Raw genomic sequence first — 20,252 nt, 5'->3', positions numbered from 1 at the left:
TTTTTCCCAAATATTTTTTCAACAACAATTTCTGCAATTTATTTTATTTTTTTAAGCATTTAAACGAAGTATTTCCTGCTTGAAGATGATTTATACTACTACTTGAACAAAAGATTTAAAAAATGAAATTAGGATTTTTGGATAAAAATTATATAAAAATTACCATTTTTGACGTATTTTACACTACATTTTGTCTTGGAAATATTTAGTTTTTGACGTCAGATGAATATACTTTGAGAAATCTTGTCCACCACAAAGTAATTTTCTTTTCAAAAATCGTCTTCAAAAATCAGAACATTATAAAATGTCGAAATGAAAATTTCAGAAAATAAAGTTGAAATGTTGTACCTTTACCTATTAAGAGCTTGAAATATTTTATTTTTTATGTTAGAAAAGATGTATAAAGAAAATATGTAAGGGAAACTGGGGCACCACCAAACACGGGGTACCACCAAACACTGCGATTTTTTAATCGGATATTGGATATCAGAGGATAAGATCGATAGGAATTTATAGGCACTATAGGGATGCTTGTTCACTGAAGGAATGGTCGAGATAGTCCAAGTAGTTTAGAAATAAAAATTAGTGTTTGGTAGTACCCCGTGTATGGTGGTGCCCCAGTTTCCCCTACTGTTTTTTCTGTTTGCGTGACCCACGTGACTCATTAATAAATTTTGAAAAATTACTGCATATTCTTTTTGTTTTTAAATATTCAAAACCTTTGGGAACTAATCTAAACTTTTGGTCTGAAAATTGTTTAAGTGACGGTAAAGACGGTAAATATTAATATCCCATAACGGGTAAAACATTGGGTTAGAAAAATATTGTGTAAAGTATTAAAAATACGTGGTGTTAGAATCAATAAATCCCAGTCCGTTTCCCATTTCAGCTTTATATAAAATTCTCCCTTTTTATTTTTTTTTCTGCGTAATTTAATCCTGAGCCCCACTTGGAGTAATTAACTTTCAGCGGGATCATCATCGAGGCTTTGTTATTATTTTGCTGCTTAGGGGTAAAGCTGGCAAAATTCTCTGTGTGGAAAACTCTAAAAGAGCTCACCCTATGCGATATCTTGTATTTATTTGAGGTGTATAATAAAACTCTGGGGGATTTGATTTTATTTTCTCCTTCTATGTTGAAGCTTCTTCCACTTAACATTTTGCGACTGTGAAAGTTTCAATTTTCTGGGAGCGTTTCTTAATTTTTGTCTCTCGTTTTCTCACTTAAACTTTTTCCCCCATTTTCACCCTATTAAATTGATCACTTTGAGGAGATTATCGTGGGAAAAGGGCAAAAGTGAGAGAAACATTTGATAGATGAGCGGCTTGCTCTGTAAGAATTCTTGGGGGTAGTGAAGAAAATGGGCAAGACTTTTAGACTAAATTCAACAAATCCCACATAAGTTATTTATTGTATCATCTTCCACCTCTTGAAATATCTGTTGCTCTAATCCTCAGCAGTCGTTTTATTTCCCTTGGGAAAGCGATAAAAGTATTAGGGGTTCCGGTAACTAGGCGTCTGCATCTTAACCCGGCGTCTCCACTTGATGTTAGCGTGTCAATTCTAGCCCTATTCTCGACATTTTCATTCAGGAAGCCACCTCATTGATGGTAATTGAATATAACCTATCCGTAATTATAGAAATATTTTTATTTTATGTTTATGTATGATTAGTATATCTGACAACAAAGCAAAATTAGCAAGCACAATTACTACTTTAGTAATAAATTTAATTAAATTGCCCTAAGTGAAGCAGTTTGAGGGAAAATCTCGTTTCCATTTTCCATATTTACTAGCCACAAAATGTAATTGTGTGAAGGCAAAATTTTCATTGACAATAAATCATTTTGTTCTTATCAGTCGCGTCGATCAGTTTCTAGCTATAGCAAGAAGCATATGCTTCAAGCGTTTCCCAGCTAAAGCAGTTCCTGAATAAACTCCTAAAATTATGCAAGAGTAATGAAGAATGTTTAAGTAAAATGATCGTACAGAGTTGTAAGCTACAAATGCTGCTTTTCAATTTACTATGGCCAGAATGGAAATTGCCTTAGACTACAGAAATGTAATTTCCACTATTAAAGATAATGCATGTCAAGTGCCACATAAATATAAATTACGAAGTCGCAAAAGTAGAACAAATTATTTTATACAACTTCTCTAAAGCTTTAAAGTTAGGGCAGTTTTTCAAATATTTTCCACCAGGAAATATAGGAACTGTAAACATAATCGATAGGTGCAATAGAGGCGGATTTCCGTCATTTATTTCTCTCTTTTCACCCTCGCATAAATTGTCAACCTGATGAGGTGAAACGGGGGCGGGGGTGTAGAAAATGGAATTGAGCCCATTATTTTTAATTATTTTTCCCCTCGAAGAGGAAGAAAAATCAATCCACCCACAATTTTACAGCCCCATTCATTTGTTCATTGATTGGATATGAATGTGGGTACATTTTCGAGGAAGGAAAATTTAATTGAAAAGTAAAAATTCTCCCAGATAAATTAGAATAGAATTGAGTTGGGTTGATTAAATTAATTTTGTGTTTTTTTTAATAAATTTATATTATGAAAATCGAGCCTTATTTTTCCGTATTTTCATGAGGAAATGAGAAAATTAAAAACAGATCAAACCATGGGGTTATTGGGGTTATTTTATTTAGCGATCTTTCTTTTTGTAGAAGTTTTTTTTTTGCAAAAGATCTTGTAATCTTCTTTGTTTGTGAAACGTGTGATTCTTAACATTTTTTGTAAAATATTAAACTTCTAATAATACAGGATGTATGTGATCAATGTATGTGATCACCAATACAAGAGGCGTTCTAAACTCAAGAATCTTATTAAATTGAAAATTTCAGATAATCCTAATGGGCGGTCTGGAAAAACATTAAAAACAAAACTATATAAATTTTCTTTAAATCTAACAATATCACACGTAATTATTTGTTGCGTCTATATATAGATAAGTGAGTCTAATAAATTACAAAAAAATGTCTGTCCGAGTTGTTACAATATTGTTTCAATTTTTTCCCATTCCTGACTGCTTTTTGTTTCATATTTACTGATCTTGTTTGAACTTTGAAGATAACAAATTATTCTGATGTTGAATACACTGTTTAAAATTTTCCTTTGTAGCAATTGAACACAAAGTACTCAAAGTTGCTTCATAATGAAATTCTGAACAAACAGGAGTTAAAGTAAAGCAGTATTTCGGGCAGAAAATATTTTTTTTGTTTAAGTAAAATAATCAATTAATCATATAAATTAATTTAAGTCACTTAAATAAATTTTCTTATTTTTCTATGACCTCTTCAGAATTGTAGATTTCTTTTGAAAATTACTCATAAAATATTTTTTTACTAACCAAATTAAATATGCTCTAATACTGTCGAAGGACTTTATTTGGTAGCATTTTTATTTAATTCACAATTAAAAAAATGAAAATTCGCTTATTATGATTAGATTTGCTAATGGGGTAAGTGTACAAAATTTCGGCCAGCTTGCAATTTCGGCCACATCTTTTATTCTTCAAATGTCAATGAATTCATAGTTTATACATAATCTAGCGATAATACAATGCAAAAAAGAAACAGAAAACGTCGCTTCGACGAACAGGATGATGTGAAAAAAGACTGGAGGAATTCCGGAAGGGCAAGGAACTTTGAAAATCAAGGTGGACGAAAAATTATCCAAAGCTATGTTTAGGGGAAGTGCTCATAATTTTGGACAGTCTGCTTATAAGCATCGAAGTTCCAAGTTTGAAGTGCGATATTTTCTATACTAATTGACATTTCTTGTTACTCTCTTTTCAGAAGGGTTGTTTAGAAACTTAGCAAGCTATTTATCGTCTTATTTTTATTAAAATTAGTTTTAATACGTTTAAAAATGAATTGATAAGTAGAGGTGACCTTGGCTCTTATTTTGGACAACTTGTTTATTAATTTGTCCAACTTGACTGTAAATTTGGACAGCTAATCCGCCTCAATAGGATGCCCATTGTTCTTCATTTGATGAACCAATCTTACCAAGTCCTCTTCCTGTTCATGTAAGGGAAACGTAGAATGTCACAGAAGCCCGGAAACTTTCCATATCATTCATTAAAGTGAGTTGACTTCGATACTCCAAGTACGTGCAAATTCGCTCATTCCCTGACCTTTCCGGGAGCCTTTCAAGGCATTTCTCGCTACATCTCTTTCGTAGAGATGATGCTCCTTTGTTTCTCCAGGCATTTGTCCAACCTAGTCATCACAAAAGCTAAAACTTCACGAAATTTCGTGAGAAAAACACCTGTCCAAAATAAGAATCATCACCTCACTGGTGAATGTCTTAAAAAATTTCCCATTTTTCACACGAAAAATATAATTCACAAGGCAAATCTCACTTCAGGTCAAATGTACAAATCATCAGTAACGTGAATCAACACAATATTCAATGAATATTCAATAATATCACTCAAAAACAGCGAACAAACTTTGTTAGTACTTCACCAAAACTAAATAAGACTGAAGTAAGCCACGAAGTTCTGTCATATTTCTCGTAAGCAATTGCTCACACTGAATTTTCAACAAAGCAATTTCAACTCAAATCATATTAAAATTTTAACGTATTTAGTGTTAAAATCTTCCAAAAAGAACAAATATTTAGATAGAATTCATTATTCATCAAATATTGGAATAAAAATCCATCATTTTAATCAATTTATTTTTAGTGTCCAATGTTATCCTCAAAGTGTCCAAAATAAGAAACTGGACAAAATTATGAGCATTTCCCCTATATTTTTAATCATTTTGAAATGTATTAAGAATGATTTTAGGGAAAACAAATACGATAAACTATCTGCAAGGTTCCAAGTAACACTCCTTAAAAAGAAATAACAAAAAAATCAATTTGTATTAAAAATATTAACATTTCAAATTTGAGACTTTGGCGCTTGCATGCAACATGCCGAAATGTGATACACTTACTCTAATATTATCATTATTCTTCGTAAAAATATAAATAATCTCATTTATAACAAATCTCTCGCAGTAGATTATATTTTTCTGTAATTTAGATTAAAAATATTGTGTATCTCGATTTGAAAACCATTACGAACAGTGTAAATAATCTCAATTTATTTCTGTATACCACATTACTCGAAATTTGAGTCTTGAACAACTGGTTCATTCGAGTTGATTGTGTTGATTTGAAAATGAGGAAATTTCTGTCCTTTAAATTTATTCTTCTCATATCTCTGCTAGTTCAATCTGAGGTGAAGTGATAGGTATTTTATTCAGTAACGTTCTAAATAATAAGGGATATTTTTATTTTTTTTTTATAGAAGTTGCAAGTAAGTGTCTATTATGAAGCTCTTTGTGTCGATTCTGTATATTTCTTCACAAGACAATTAATACCAACCTACAATGAGTATGGTGACAAGATGGATCTTAAATTAATCCCATATGGTAAAGCGAGTGTAAGTTTCTAAAATCTAATAATGCCATTGTTCCCTATTGTAAATTATTTTCAAACTTTAAATAGCATTACTGGAACAAAGACGAGAACAAGTACGAGTTCTTGTGCCAACACGGTCCAAATGAATGTCTCTTAAATAAAATTCATGCCTGTGCTTTAGACGTTTTGCCCTTCCAATCATCCTTAACATTTATCAATTGTCTAATGGGAAAATTCCATGAGGATATGGATGAAACAATCCGTCATTGCTCGCCGTCGGATGTCACGGAACTTGAAAAATGTATGAAAACTCGCAAAGATGAGCTTTTAGCTGGACATGGAAATGCCACTATGAAGATTGGATTAACTTTTGTTCCCACAATTGTTCCTCAGAATGTAAATTTCTATTTAAGGCCTTCCCTTAACAGTTCTTACTTTGGATTTAAAATCACCCAATTTTTCTTAGGACACTTGTTACAAAAGACGTGACAGCCTATACAGCAACTTCCGACAAGCTTTCCGGGACGAATATGCAGCTAAATTTCAGAAGTATCCTGATGATGAAGAACTCAATGAGATTCAGAAAACCAAGGTCAGTAATTTGTGTGAGCCAGTCATACCACATTAGATCTTTCATTCGTTTGGACAAGTCTAAATTAATTTTATCAATACAAATGTGCTGAATTGTTTTCTATCTTAAGTATAAAGAATTTTATATTGAATTTGTTGTGTGTCTTTTTGAAAAAAGTACTACAATTCCAAATGAGACTGAAAAGAATCTTAGCTAAAATTGTGCAATACTTTCAGGAAATAGAGTTGGTATTGTCAAGCTGTTAACACATTTCTCTTGTGCTTCGAATTCAATAGAAAAGACGATTGATATTCTATTGTTACTGTTTATACCAAATTCAACTCAATCGGTTACATCCGACCAACCCTAGCCCACTAACTCTTGAATTCCCTAACCTGGAATGACATTGCAGAAAAATATTCACTTTAAACGGTGCATGTGGATATTTATCTCATTCATGGGGAGATTTATTTCACCAAGAGTCGCTTCTTTGCTGTGAGGTGCATTCACGAATACGAAATCAAATGTCTACATTAAACATTTAGCAATGCGGCAAAGCTTTGCGCTTTACCATGTTTAGAATACTTTTTTAAATTAGTTTCTTTAAGAATACTGGTGTTTTAAAGAACTTTCTCAATAGACGAGTTCTTTTTTCGAAATTTTAAAATTTTGCATTCATTTACTCATAAATATTTATGGCGCAAAATACAAAATCTTGAAATGTTCGGAATTACTTAGCCCCAGATATTAAGGTCAAAAAATAATTTTGAAAATAGCCAAAATAAATTTAATTTAATAATAAAAAAAGCCAAAGAAAGATAATTTTAAAAATATAGTCACCTATGGCATAAATGAAAGTCTTGTAAGGTCTTGTCTTGTGCACTTAAAAGCAAGATTATTTCTGCTTTATCAGGCTCATTACAATGTGGATCAATTGAATTGAAAATTTTAAATGTAGGGGAGGGTGGGGTAGTTTAACGACGGGGCAGTTTCAATTTTTGCATATTCTTCTTATCTCTTTGAAAGGAATAAAATAAAACTTTTATGTTACTAAAGCTATAACTGAGACCCATGTTCATAAAAATAATTAATTTCGTAACGCTTCTCGTTTGAGTTCTGTAATTGATTTTATAAAACTGCATCAAAATGAAACTTTTTATAATGTCTTATTTTCAACAATTTCTGAATCGTTGCACTTATCTATCGAACTAACATAATTGTATTAATTTATTAGTGGTTCTATGATTATTAAGGCATTTAGCGTTGAATGAATTCTAAGACGGTTCTGACAATTTTGATTTGAGTTCCGAAAGTGAGTAAGGGGCAGTTTCAAGCAAGCACATGGAGAAGTTTCCTGTGTCCAATAATTTACTTTTTTAATCAAAATTAACTTAAAGCAATCACTGAGAACGTTTTGTAGCTGTTTTTGTTGATAAAGTTCGAAATTTTGGGAAGTAGATTTTCTAAAAACTCAATAGCAAAAAAAAATTAAAAAAAACAATCTTTGAATGATTTTAAGTGCTTAAAAACGCTAAAGTTAATTGTTATAATATTTTTCAGAATGTTTTCAGCAAGATATTATATTTTTTTTGTAGTATTATGACAATTCAAGATTTTAAAATACTATTATAAAACTGTTATACTAAAAACGACATGTTCTAAGGCGACATATTGATCCATTTATGTTCTGAATTAGCTTAGAACTACAAAAGACAATTCTTTCGTATAAAATATTAAAGAAAATTGCTCAATTAATGAGAAATAGGATTGGAAATTTGTGGCGATATTTTATTTTCACTGTATGATCAATAAGAGTTAAAATTCTGTTATAAAGTTCTCGCTCGATTATATTTTTATGTTTTAAAGTCCTAGAAGACTTTAAAATAGTAATTTTAATCAATTCTAATATCGCAAGTTTCATATAAACATATTTTTTCTTTCTCAAAAATTGCCTCATTATTTGTTTTGAAATTGCCCCGCAACGGGGGACTTTCACGCATTCTGCCATTCAAATGAAATCATCTTCTCCACAATAGACCAATGAAGTTAAAGGATTATTGTTATTGTTTTTATTAACCCGAAACCCAACTGGAACTCACAGAATATATAAAGTTTTAATTCTGTTTATCATATTTTTACAAAATGGTCTCAAAATCCATTTTGCAATTTAGGGGCGAAACTGCCCCACCCTCCCCTAACTGTATATTTTCTTTAGCTGAGATTCTTTACAATCTCAGTTTTTGTGGTCCTAGGTGAAATCTGATCGGGCCTAAATTTTGGATTTACTCGTTTTGACACTCATAGATCACGAATATCATATGCGCCAAAAATCGATTTTCTTGGACGTCCCGTCCCGTCCCATCCGTCGTGTGGAGAGAGAACGGAGACAGACATCGATAAGCGGATTTCAGCAATGGTTAAATATTGATCCCCCGCTTCCTCCATTTTTTTTTTACCTCACAATCGAATTTTCACGCTTTTCAAATTGCAATCACTCCGAGTTGCATGCATTTCGAGATCGCCTGTAAAGAATCTCAGCTACCATAAGCTTCGCTGAGCTTATATCGGTTTTAATTTCAAAATTACTTTTTGGAGATAAATGAGAAAAAGTCATTATTTGAGAGTCTATTTGAAATTTTGAATAAAACCAACTTGAATAGGATATTGGCGTTGTATCCATTAGTCACATCAATGAACGCATAGCACGCTGCCCGAAGGTGAGTGTCTGCCCGGAATGTGAGCTCGTTCAAGGCGAAGAGTTGTCTTGAGAGATTCTACGTTAAGGTATTTTATTTTACTCCTGATCTTGGCTGACAAAATGGTTCTTTTGGTGAAGTTAAGAGAATTTGCATACGATGACCATGGACGCCAATATTCACTTGAAATCATTAACGAAATTTTATTTTTTTAGCTAATATTATTTTGCGACGATTATGTGATAGTGGCGAAGCTTGTTGGAATATCTAAATTTCTAACCGATTTTTTTGTGTGCTCACGGCTTCAGAGTTCTTTCCAGGACAATTTCCCGATGCACGTTGAGATTCATTTTGATGTCACAGTCCAAAAACCCCAGAGGAAAGCGAAAATTCTGCAGCAATGATGCGGATTACATTCAATTCCCTTCTTCACTTTACACTCGTAAGGACGTTGGTTGGCGAGGAAGCAATTATTTTTCAACATTCACCATAGCGTTTTACAATGCTGGCAGTATCCTTGTATTGAGATAGGGTAGAGTCAGTACTTTTTCGCCAGTAAGCCCTTTTTCGCCACCTAAATTAAAATCACATTTTAAGATAATTATGAGTTCGTGGAACTACGAAATGAGTGTTATTTCGTGACCTCTAGCCAAATGAATCAGAAAACCATATCAGATGCTCCACCGACTAGGATTATTTGCAAGTTAATTAAAGAAATTCCCGACAAGGTGAACGGTCACCAAAAAAAATATGGAATTCTTAATAAACTTGTCAACGCTCAGACAAATTGTCTTGCATTATTTTATGTTTTTTCAGTACAGTATTCGATATTTTTTCACTGAAAGTCAATCCGTTATTAACTAAGCTTTGTTCTAATATCATTTTTTAATAATGTTTTCCAAAAAAATAAAGAAATACGGATGTGGTGAAATAGGGCTTATTTTTTCGGTTTTGTAAGTGCTTTTCGCCACTCATTTTTCCAAGCATTTTACAAGTGGCGCTCCTCGTGGAATTTAGTTGAAACAGGCGTAATTGTCAATTGATTTTTGTCGCAAATAAAAAATGTGCAAAAAGTCATTCGAAATACTCTAATAATTGTCTAATATCGGTGTTAAATAAGAAAAGCACTGTGCCGTGTACTTTTGGGGGTTTTAGAAAGCAGCTGTTTCTTAAAAATCAGTTGAAAACAAGTGGCGAAAAAGTGCTTACACAGTGGCGAAAAAGTGTTTACAAGGTGGCGAAAAGTACTGAAACATGCATTGTTGCAGGAAATGTACTTTTTCAACCAGATACTCAAAAGTTCCCGGAAAGTCTCCTGGTTCAATAGATAGACAATGCTTCAAAGCACTTGTACACAAAATTTCATTTCATTTCGACAAAAAGTGTAAGAATTATAAGGGTGTCAAACCTTAAGGTGGCGAAAAGTACTTACTCTACCCTATAATTCAAATTATTCAGTTTTTGGAGGGCTCTAATGACTGTCACCTGCGCCTTTTCAGCAAAATATTAGGCAATCACGATAAGGGAACGTGGGGCACCTTTAAATCAGGGGCAGTTTTGAAATTGGAATTTTTACCCATTTTAAAATTAAATTGAGCCATATCATGATATAATTTAGCTGCACAAACAGTTTGAAAAGCTAAATTACTTTATAATATGGCTCAGTTCCATTTAAACATAGGAGAAAAATCCCAATATCAAAAATGCCCTACATTAAAAGGTGCCCCACTTCTTCCTATGAGGTATGGGATCCTTTACTTATTAAAAAAAATCTCGAAAAATTTTCATAAATGCTGCTATGTGCTTGTAGCCAATAAAATTAATCGCCATTATGCAATATGCATGCTATCGTGAGCGGTGTAAAAGTTATAGAAATTTAAATTTAATTGCAGTTCAAATGACTCACCCCGTAAGAGCATTTGAAAATTCCTAGGATATTTTTTAAAGAATTTATCACGGAATAAATGAAACAAATGGTGTTGGAATTCACGTGATGTGATGTCTGGTGAAAGGATAAGAAAAATATCGTGATATGAAAAAGAACTGAATGAAGAATAGAAAGGTAAAGAAGTGTGAAATACTTAGCAAAATGCTCGAAATCGTAGATTTGATGATAAACCTTGAAATTAGTTTTCACTATCTTTGTTACGATATTATTTCTTTTTGATAATAAGTTGAAACGGACGAAGAGTATTAAGATCAAATTAGAGTAAGTTTACTTAAAGGACTTCAATCTCAAGTCATTATGTATCATCGTTTTGCTCCTATATTTAGTTAAAAATTATATTTATATAATGTGATGTGCTTTGTTAAAACTTTGAGGGATTATTGTATTGCTTTCTCTTTGAATTCGAGCAAGCACAACACTGAATCGCTGTGAAATATTTCCGCTGTCTGAAGGAAACGAAAACATGTTTCTTTAGGTGGTAAAATAATCCACCGATTTACCTTTCACTATTTTTCCTTAAGAATTTTTCAGTAGGATGTGAGAACTTACATACATTTCTAGAATATATGATAAGATAATTGAGAGTATTCAGAAATTTCGTGAGAAAAGTTCTCTATAGCAATCTCATTATCTTTTTGTACTTGGTCGATTTCCTTCTCAAATCGATTGTAAATCGATAAGGAATTTCCTAAAGGCAAAAGGAGAGGAAATCCTCCACACAAAGACTTTATATTCTATCTATCTTACCTTACAATTGGCAGTTGAATCACGTTTCAGGTAGAAGCTGCATGAATTTTGCTGCACTCTGTATATATCGTCTTCGGCACGACTTACCGAGAAATAGTTTTATAATTCCTCAGAATTAACATTTTCTCCCCTTGTGCAAACGTGCAAGTTTCTTTTATTAGGCACTGCATCACTGGTAAAAAGCTTTTTACACGGATTTTCATCTTGGTGGGAAATGAGAGTAAGACGACCTAGATCTAGAACTTGCGTTGTAGCGTTGAAAACATCTGCTTGAAAGTTAATCTCTGCGCGACAAATTTTTGCAACATATCTACATTTCTAAAAACATTTATACAAATCTTGACAGTGTAATTAAAAGCTCTAAATAGAGAAATATCACATGAGTTCATGAGTTGGTGTCCAATTTTCTTAGATTCCATTTTAAGAACTTCTAGTGGTGTAATTTTCTAGTATATTTGTTTACTATTTTTTCTTAAATACTGAAAGGACTAAAGTTGTACTATCATTTTTTTGCCATGTACTGTTACAATAAATCTATTTGCGCTTCTTGGAGAATTTTCAACCGCATATGAATACAACTATATTATTTTTTCATATATCACGATAAAGAGCATGTTTTTTTTTATAATGATCGGAAACTAAGTCCTACGAAAAGTAGCTGAATAAGCAAATATTATTACAAAAGCAGGTTAGTATACAATGAAGATATTTAAATTCGGTGGGATTTCGGAGAAATTAATCAATTTGAACTATACTCCAATACGGTAAAACAATTGCGACTAACATATTGCCACTATAAATGTTATAAATGCTAATATTTGAAAACCAGTTAAAGTTTTGGCCAATAGAAAAAAGTATAATCTTCCATCACGGCAAAAAAATCGAAAACTTTAATTTGAAACGGATACCAAAGCGTCCCAGGCGTCCCAAGGCTTTGCAAGGTGCTCAAACTCTTGACTTAGGTGCTAAATTATACCTCAAAAGTCCTTTCGCATTATTAACCCTTTATCGGTTCTTAACCTATTTGGACCGATTCATAAATAACACAACGATCCCACAAAATAGTTTTAAGAGTAATAAAACTGATTTTTTGACAAAATCGGTTACGAATCGTTTCATTTACGACTCATAACCGATTGGAATCAGCTCAAGTTTATCAGATATTTCAAGACCTTACCAAGGAGCCCAAACATGATACCATTTGGTTGAGAAATCCACTCTCTAGTCTAGAACCTCTTCAACTTTTAACTTTGAAAAAACATTATTAGGAATGATTCAACGGTATTTTCGTATAATGATGAAATGTCCGCCTGGGTAATCTCAAAATACGTTCGCAGGGGGTGAAGGGGTACACTGGAAAAGGCAGACTGAAGACACCCTGGCCCAAAAATAAGAAGTCTCCAAAAAATCCACAATATGTAGGGTAAGTGTGCCAAATTTCGGCATAGTTGCATGCAAGCGCCAAAGTTTCAAGTTTGAAATGTAATATCTTTAATAGAAATTGATTTTTTTCATTCCTTTTACTTAAGGAGTGTTGCTTAGAACGTTGTAGACAGTTTATCGTCTTTATTTACTTTAAAATCATTCTTAATACATTTTAAAATGAATAAAAATGTAAACATAGCTTTGGTGCCCTATTTCGGCCACCTTCATTCTCATAGTTCTTGCCCTTCGGGAATTCTTCAAATGTCTTTTTCACGTCATCTCGTTTGTCGAAGCTACATTTTTTGTAATTCTTTTGCATTATATAATCTCTGGATTATGTAAAAACTAAAAATTCATGGAAATTCGAGGAACAAAAAAGGTGGTCGGAATTTGGTACACTTACCCTAAGGGGAAGTGGGACACCTTTGAAATTGGGATTTTTCGCCAATGTTTAAGTGGAACTGAGCTATATCATAATGTAATTTAGCTTCTCAATCTGTTTGTGCAGCTAAATTATATCACGATAAGCAAGGGCCTCTCGACATTTCATTTTTCCATAAGGGGAAGTGGAGCACCTTTGAAATTGGGATTTTTCATCTATTTTTAAATACAATTGGGCTTTATCCTGATATAATTTAGTAGCACAAACAGATTGAGAAGCTAAATTATATAATGATAGGACTTAATTATATTTAAAAATAGGTGAAAAATCCCAATTTCAAAGGTGCCCCACTTTCAAAGATGCCCCACTTCCCCCTACGTTTTCGCATAGAGGCACCGAAGACTAATTGGCAAGTTTTTTTTCCTAAAGAGAATTGACTTATCAGTCTGATATATTTCGAAATCGTGCATTAAAAGCTATCTAAAAATACATATTTCATTATGCTCGCTGAAATAATACAAGAACTACGAGCAAATTTGTTTAATGTACGGTGCAATATCTGCAATATTTTTACAAGGAAAAGTGAAAAATAGCTTCACTTTTTACTACGCTTGATGGGCCCCTGACGATAAGGCTCAATTTTATTTAAAAATAGGTGAAAAATCCCAATTTCAAAGGTGCCCCACTTACCCCTATATACTACTATCTTCGTGGAGTTCGAGAAGTAAAAAGTGTGTTCTTTTTTTATAATGGAATCAACAAGCTTCTTGTAAATAATATAAAAAAAAAACGAATTCAGGCAATCTGTTTGTTATTATTTTTGTAAATTCCATCTTTTATAGTTCATCATTGAATTGGATACAAAGTTATGGAAAGATTCATTATAATAAGTGTTATAGTTAGATAATTAAGAATTATGAAGCAAAAATTTACTCTCTCATGACATCCTGTTAATGGTAGATGCGACATTTGGGAAGTGTTTTATAACAGAAAGCACAAAACTTAATCGTCAGAAATTAACCATACAATGGAAAAATTTCAGAGCTTGTGACTAACTTAAAATAAACACCTCTGTCGTATCCTTCCACTCAGGCTGTCATAAAAAGCAGAGTGGCACGTGAAAAGAGAGCCAAAGTAAACGAAAATTTTAGATTGTTGTAATTTATTTCTCCTGTTTTCTACCTCATACCTCCACATGAAGAGTTGAGGCAGTTTCATTTAAATTATCTGGGATTTCTCTGTTCAAAAAGTGCCCCCCCCCCACTCCTATAGGCATAAAGGGGGTTTGAGTTGTGGGGTAGCTCACAAATTGGGTGGCATACGAAAAATGAATTTCTTCGTGTCTCCATTCGCGAATTTGCTAGGCTTGGTAAAAAACTTTTTCGATAAATCAAAAAGTTCTCCACCCACTACTGAAGGTGACTCTACATTCTGTCCCATCCTAGATAACACCCCAAAGCAGAGAGAGTTGCAAGCGATAATTGGTTGGCGATTATCGGGACTTTGGGTGCTTCATAGCATTATAAGTTTATTAGACTTTCCATATGGTCTGAGGGTGAAAATGCTCCAGCACGAAATTCACCCTCTGAGACTCAATAGATGGGCCGTATTTTGCAGATTTTCATTTCTGCCTTTGGTTAGAGAGGAATGAGATGAAATGCTCGTGATTACAGTGCAAGAATATTTCCTGGGTAATTTAGATACTCTAAGGTGACAACTCAATTACCATCAATGAAAAATGATCCCTTAATCTTTGTGGATTTTATTATTGCTTTCCTCAAAAATTAATACATTATGTGCTAGATTTGCTTTCAAGTCACAACTTTAATCTACATGTTCAAATATTTGCTAATGTTTTGTTTCCAATAAAGCAATAGAAATCATATTGATTTGGTAAAAAGCGTTTTGACTAATGGTACATTCACGTCGTTGAGTATGTATATGATAAAATTAATACTTTATTTATTTAGATTGCTAACTACGAGTAGGTATATTATTTATTTCAAGTTTTGCTCTTTGTTTTAAACTTACCTGATTTGCGTAATTTTCCACTTGAGAAGAAGTCCGATGGTTTTTTTTGAAGCTTTTCACTACATAAATTCGCTATTTCTCACTAATCGATTAACTTTTCCAGTTAAGAATTTGTTTACTCCATAGCTTGTTATTTTGCGCTTTTCTGATCCTGTGAAACGCAAATTCAGCACAGTAAAAAAATGTTCAGTTGTGTTGTGAATGTTTCGAAAAAGATTATCATCCACCACTCGTTTGATGGATTATTGTTAGAGCTGAATTTTGAAATATAGATTGCAAGCTATAAAATCAGCTACTGTAAGCCATAGCTTTGACTTTGAAATATTAAGATTTATATAGGAAACCCTTTTAATTTCCAAAATTAAATAATTAAAAATCCTGTGTGAAATAATGAGGTTATAAAAAATCATAAAGGTCAAAGAATGGTCATAATCGTTATCATTCTCCTGAAAAGAAAACTTTTTTAGAACTTAATATTTTGTTAATTTGAGACATCTTCCTGAAAGTTTGGTCTTCTGAAATAATAGTATTGGCTCTGGCACGCCATTAAGATTAGAAAGTTTTATAAAATTAAAATTCGCAACCCTTTATTTCTAAAACTATTTTGCATATGTCTGTATCTGGTTTTCGCGCTTATTTTCCTATTTCCTTTGCTTAATCTAGTTCAATTCAAATTTAAGTGCGAAAGCTTGGGATAGATATATACAAAATGTTTGAGAAAGAAAAGAATACGAATTTTGATTTCGTGGCAGTGTCTTTATCTAAAAACTGTACCGGAAGTATATTAAATGAAATTTTTGAATAAACTTCAATAATTCAAATTTAAATGGAAAAGAAAAAACTAATCCCTGCTGGACTTTTAAATTTACTACTGCTACCAAAACTTTAAAAACTGTGAGAACTTTAGGCTGGATAGGGTAAGGCTTTCAGGCTTGGGACACACTTTCATATATTTTACGAACACTTCATATATTTTACCCATATTTCTTTAATAAATCTGGTCAGTATATTGCAATATATTTTAATACATAGTTTTAAGTCACACATTTTCTAAAAAATTGGTCAGATTCATTAAATGACTTTGGGAAAAATATGAAGGGCTCGCAGCCATAATGTGTGTGAAGCGTGAGAGTCTTTTTCGTAAATTCAATTTTCAATTCAATTCAATTTATTAATTCAATTTAAATTGTAATGTATTAAAAAATCTTTTTATCATTACCACAAATTTTTAAACTAAAAATTTTTATTGTTGAATGTTTTTTGTGGAAGATTTCTCGTAAATTTATTAACGAGAAATCTAATAAAGCTATTTATTCTAAGTCTATTTATTAGACGGGATTTTAAAGATTTATCACATATTGTTAAGTTCTAATATCTGAAAAAAGAAACTGTTTTGTAAAAAAAAGAAATAGTTTTCCAAATTGTATGTTGCCCAAACACTATTGAAAGATTAAAATGTTTAGACTTTATACGGACCTTAAGATACAAAATATTTAAATTGCGGGGTCTGTTACATATTCTCCACCTAAGAATATTACAAGAATATCACCTAAGGTAACTGTACTAGGAATGGCCAGATTAATGTGCTTAAAATATAGGTTTTAAAACAATTTTTCGAATATCTGTATATTCCAATTGGAACATTAGTATTTCATTTATCTATAACTGTACATTCTGTGACGTATCGGATAATAGGAGATGTAGGTTTATATATAAGTAGGGTCGAAGGAACACCTGTTAGCACTCTACTTTGTATCATTTGGGATATCAAATTTGAACATCCTTAGAGGAAAATGCAGAGTAATGAAAAAATGTTAATTACACTTGCAATTTATTAGATTCATTTATTAAATTTCAATATTTTGACGGAATATTTAATAAGCGTTACTTGTTGAACAGGTGTTCCTTCGACCCTAAGCATGGAATATTTTTTAACAAATTAAAAATTAAATTTTAGAAAACATACGAATATGTGTAAAATTTATATAAATACTAAAACGGTTTCAGGCAGCATGACAAATCTTTATTTCTGTTATTTCTCCTTTTCCAAAAATCGTATGTTACTGATATATTTTGTTTTTTTGCATACCAAATATTTTTTTACCGCTCAATAGTACAATGATTTCATAAATCTCAGAAAATGGTGTAGAATTTAATTTTCTATGATTAAACTTCAATCAATGTAATAGCTACAGCATTTGAGATCCCCTAAATGACAATGGAACGGTTTTCCTTGTTGGGTGGTACGTTGAAGCTGTGTCTCAGCATTCCTCGTCTCAGTAATTTTATATAAAAGGAAAATTAATTTACTGGTAAGCGATTTTTTAAAGGATTAAACTTTCAACTTTAATAAAATTAATATTGTCATTAAATATTCTTCTTTCAACTAAACTAACTTGATCTATTGTCTAATTGTTTTTATTGACTAATTTTAGAATTTTTACTAAGTTCATGCAACCACATCCTAATATACTCTGAGACGCTCCACTGTCCAATAAAGCCATAGCCTCCTCAATGTCAAAAATTTTAACTTTAATATAGGGACGATTTTCCCCGTTAGGGTATATAATAAAGGATTCTACCTCTGAGGGAGGGACAGAATCATCAGAAATTAAGGACTCATTGTCTGACTCAAATTGTATTAAATCTCCCACTGTATTTGAATTTACATTAATGGTATCAACAAAAGAAATGAGATCTTGGTCATTGGAATCATCCATAGAGAGGTTTTTTGGAGATTCCGCGACCTCAGACTCTCTGTCTACTACTGGGTCGCATTGGGTTCCCCCTGTTGAGGGTTACAAACTGGACAAAGTCCATAAATAGTGCCGATCTTACCACACTTGAAACAAAGGTATTTGGGTCTTGTTGGGCAACTTCTAACATTATGGGAATTGCTCTTACAATGTATACAAGAATTTTTTCTGGATTGTGAATTGGGGTTGGAATTGGAATTGAGATTGGAATTAGGATTGGAATTAGAAGATTGAGAAGTACCCTCAGCACCATTGGATGAGTTACTCCCCCCACCCTGTCTCTGAATTGAGGAAGAATTGGTGTTTCGCCCCCCATTCCGCCCATTATCACGTGAAGAGGAATTTCTCCCCCCACCCCTTCCAGATTGCCTGGAATTGCCCCAGGATGAGGAATTGTTCCCCCCACTTCGCCCCCTTTGATCAGAAGTCCTGGCCAGGGACTCTGAATTATTTGTGGATGATTCCTGAAAACTCCCTATCTCATTAAATCGCACATTTCTGGGACGATCGAGAAAAGCATAGGAGCGGTTCCTCTCAATAAGTTTTAATTTTTGGGATAGCTCCGCTAATGTTGGGATTTCATATAGAAGAAGAGCATTAGACAGAGAGTAATGGAGATTTCTACGGATGAGACGAACTTTCTCGACTTCCGAAATTTCTTCATCCAGCTCCTCGAAGAGAGCTAACATGGATGCAAGAAAGACTTCTGCATTCTCCCCCACCCCCTGCTTTCGATCCTCAATTTTCTTCCTAATAGCGAAATCGCTCTCAAGATTGCAAAAAGCACTTAGAAATTTCTCGCGGAACTCCTCCCACGTACAACTTAAAAGATATTCCGAAAAGGAATCATACCACGTTTCAGCCCCATCGGAAAGTAAGAGTCTTATAGACCAAACCACCTCCTGCAGAGAAACGCCCTGGATCATGGCCATTCTCTCAACATCCCGCAAGAAGATTTTGGCCTTTTTCCCCTTGCGGTCACCAGAGAACCTAATTCCCCAGTCCTTTAACTGCAGGGGTTTTAATCTACGTGGAGCTGGTGTAGGAAACGGGTAGTGGCGTGACAAATTTTGGGGTTGAGAATCCCTAAATTCCCCAGAATGGACAGAACTGGATCTGCTGGAGGATCGAGATCTTCTACCAGCACATGAGAGTCTCAATTGCTCCATCGAATCCTGAATATTTTTCAGGATATTCTCAAGACCTTTTATTTGAGCATTCTGAACATTAAATTGCTCAACCGTAACAAATTGGGATTGGGGCCTATCTTGAGGCTGAGACACCGTGGATCCAATATTTGGGATGTCGAAAGTATCCCTACGGTCTTGCGAAAGGTTCAGATATGGGTGCTTAAGAAATTCTGGGACAAAGGACTCACTGGAGGCAGAAAGTTTAGATGTGGGCTTCTCAAATGGTACCTTCTTCTTCTCCTGGACATAACAGTCCGAAAATAGGGACTTTTTTGGGCTTTTAAGACGTTTAGTCTTTTGGACAGGTGAAGCAGGACGAGGAATAGCACCCCCCACTTTTCCCGAGGCAGCATAATTCTTCAACTGTTCCCTGAACTGTTGCCTAAAATTTGCAAGTTCAGCAAGAGCAGGACCATAAAGGGCATTTTTGGGATCTCGAGGGTCTGATGTGAATTTTAATTTATTTTCGATGTGCTGAAACATTGTGAAAATCTCAGCTTGCTTCGAAAAAAGGACCTCGATATTCCCTACTTGCTCTCTAAATTTTTTAATAACTTGTAAGGTGTCATCCCTAATTTTTTTAGCATCGCCTTCAACGGGAAATAAAGGGTTTCCGCCAGCAATAGCAACCTTTAAAAGATCGCGGGCTTCTTCTAATGAAGCTGGCCATTTAATTCCCCTGGCCTGTAATTCCCAATCCAGTTGTTCTTCTGAGAGAAATTTTGGATTGAAATCCTCCATTTCTAACAGAGAACTCCCCAAAAGAGGGTAAAAATAGCCGAAAAAAGAAAAAAAAAAAATCTCCCAAAAAGGGAAAAAAAGAAAGAAAAATATCCTAATACACTCCTATTCCAGAGAAAATGGATGAAAAATCCAGAAAACTACACCCAATGGAGATATAAATCACGAAAGAAAAAAAAAATCTCCAACGGAAAATTACAAAGAATATTATACGGAATAAATTACACGACGACAAGTAACAAATTAACATTCTCTTCCACGCGCCAAATTTTTTATTACCCCACCGTTAGGTCAATCGCATTCACTCCTAATGAGTTGCAAAAATCACCAAAAATGCA

General features: G+C 33.3%; 1 protein-coding gene across 1 annotated transcript; it reads left to right on the top strand.

Annotated features, from left to right (window-relative positions):
* The first annotated feature begins 5,165 nt into the window (after positions 1 to 5,165).
* LOC129803781 (GILT-like protein 3) lies at positions 5,166 to 6,149 on the top strand. Its single transcript, XM_055850575.1, has 4 exons — positions 5,166 to 5,245; positions 5,315 to 5,449; positions 5,515 to 5,823; positions 5,894 to 6,149. Exons 1-4 carry the CDS (start codon positions 5,186 to 5,188, stop codon positions 6,053 to 6,055), a joined length of 666 nt encoding a protein of 221 aa, XP_055706550.1. The 5' UTR covers positions 5,166 to 5,185; the 3' UTR covers positions 6,056 to 6,149.
* The last annotated feature ends 14,103 nt before the right edge of the window (positions 6,150 to 20,252 follow it).

This window comes from Phlebotomus papatasi, chromosome 1, assembly GCF_024763615.1.
Source record: "Phlebotomus papatasi isolate M1 chromosome 1, Ppap_2.1, whole genome shotgun sequence".
NCBI lineage: Eukaryota > Metazoa > Arthropoda > Insecta > Diptera > Psychodidae > Phlebotomus > Phlebotomus papatasi.
Note: the sequence above shows the minus strand (reverse complement) of the source record. Positions and strands in the feature narration are given on the sequence as shown.

What these genes read in the sequence shown, in the direction of transcription:
- LOC129803781 (XM_055850575.1), top strand. Translation starts at nt 5,186, where the DNA reads ATGAGGAAATTTCTGTCCTTTAAATTTATTCTTCTCATATCTCTGCTA. An exon ending in TCCCATATGGTAAAGCGAGT is followed by an intron (nt 5,450 to 5,514) that starts GTAAGTTTCTAA and finishes AACTTTAAATAG; the next exon opens with CATTACTGGAACAAAGACGA. An exon ending in CCACAATTGTTCCTCAGAAT is followed by an intron (nt 5,824 to 5,893) that starts GTAAATTTCTAT and finishes AATTTTTCTTAG; the next exon opens with GACACTTGTTACAAAAGACG.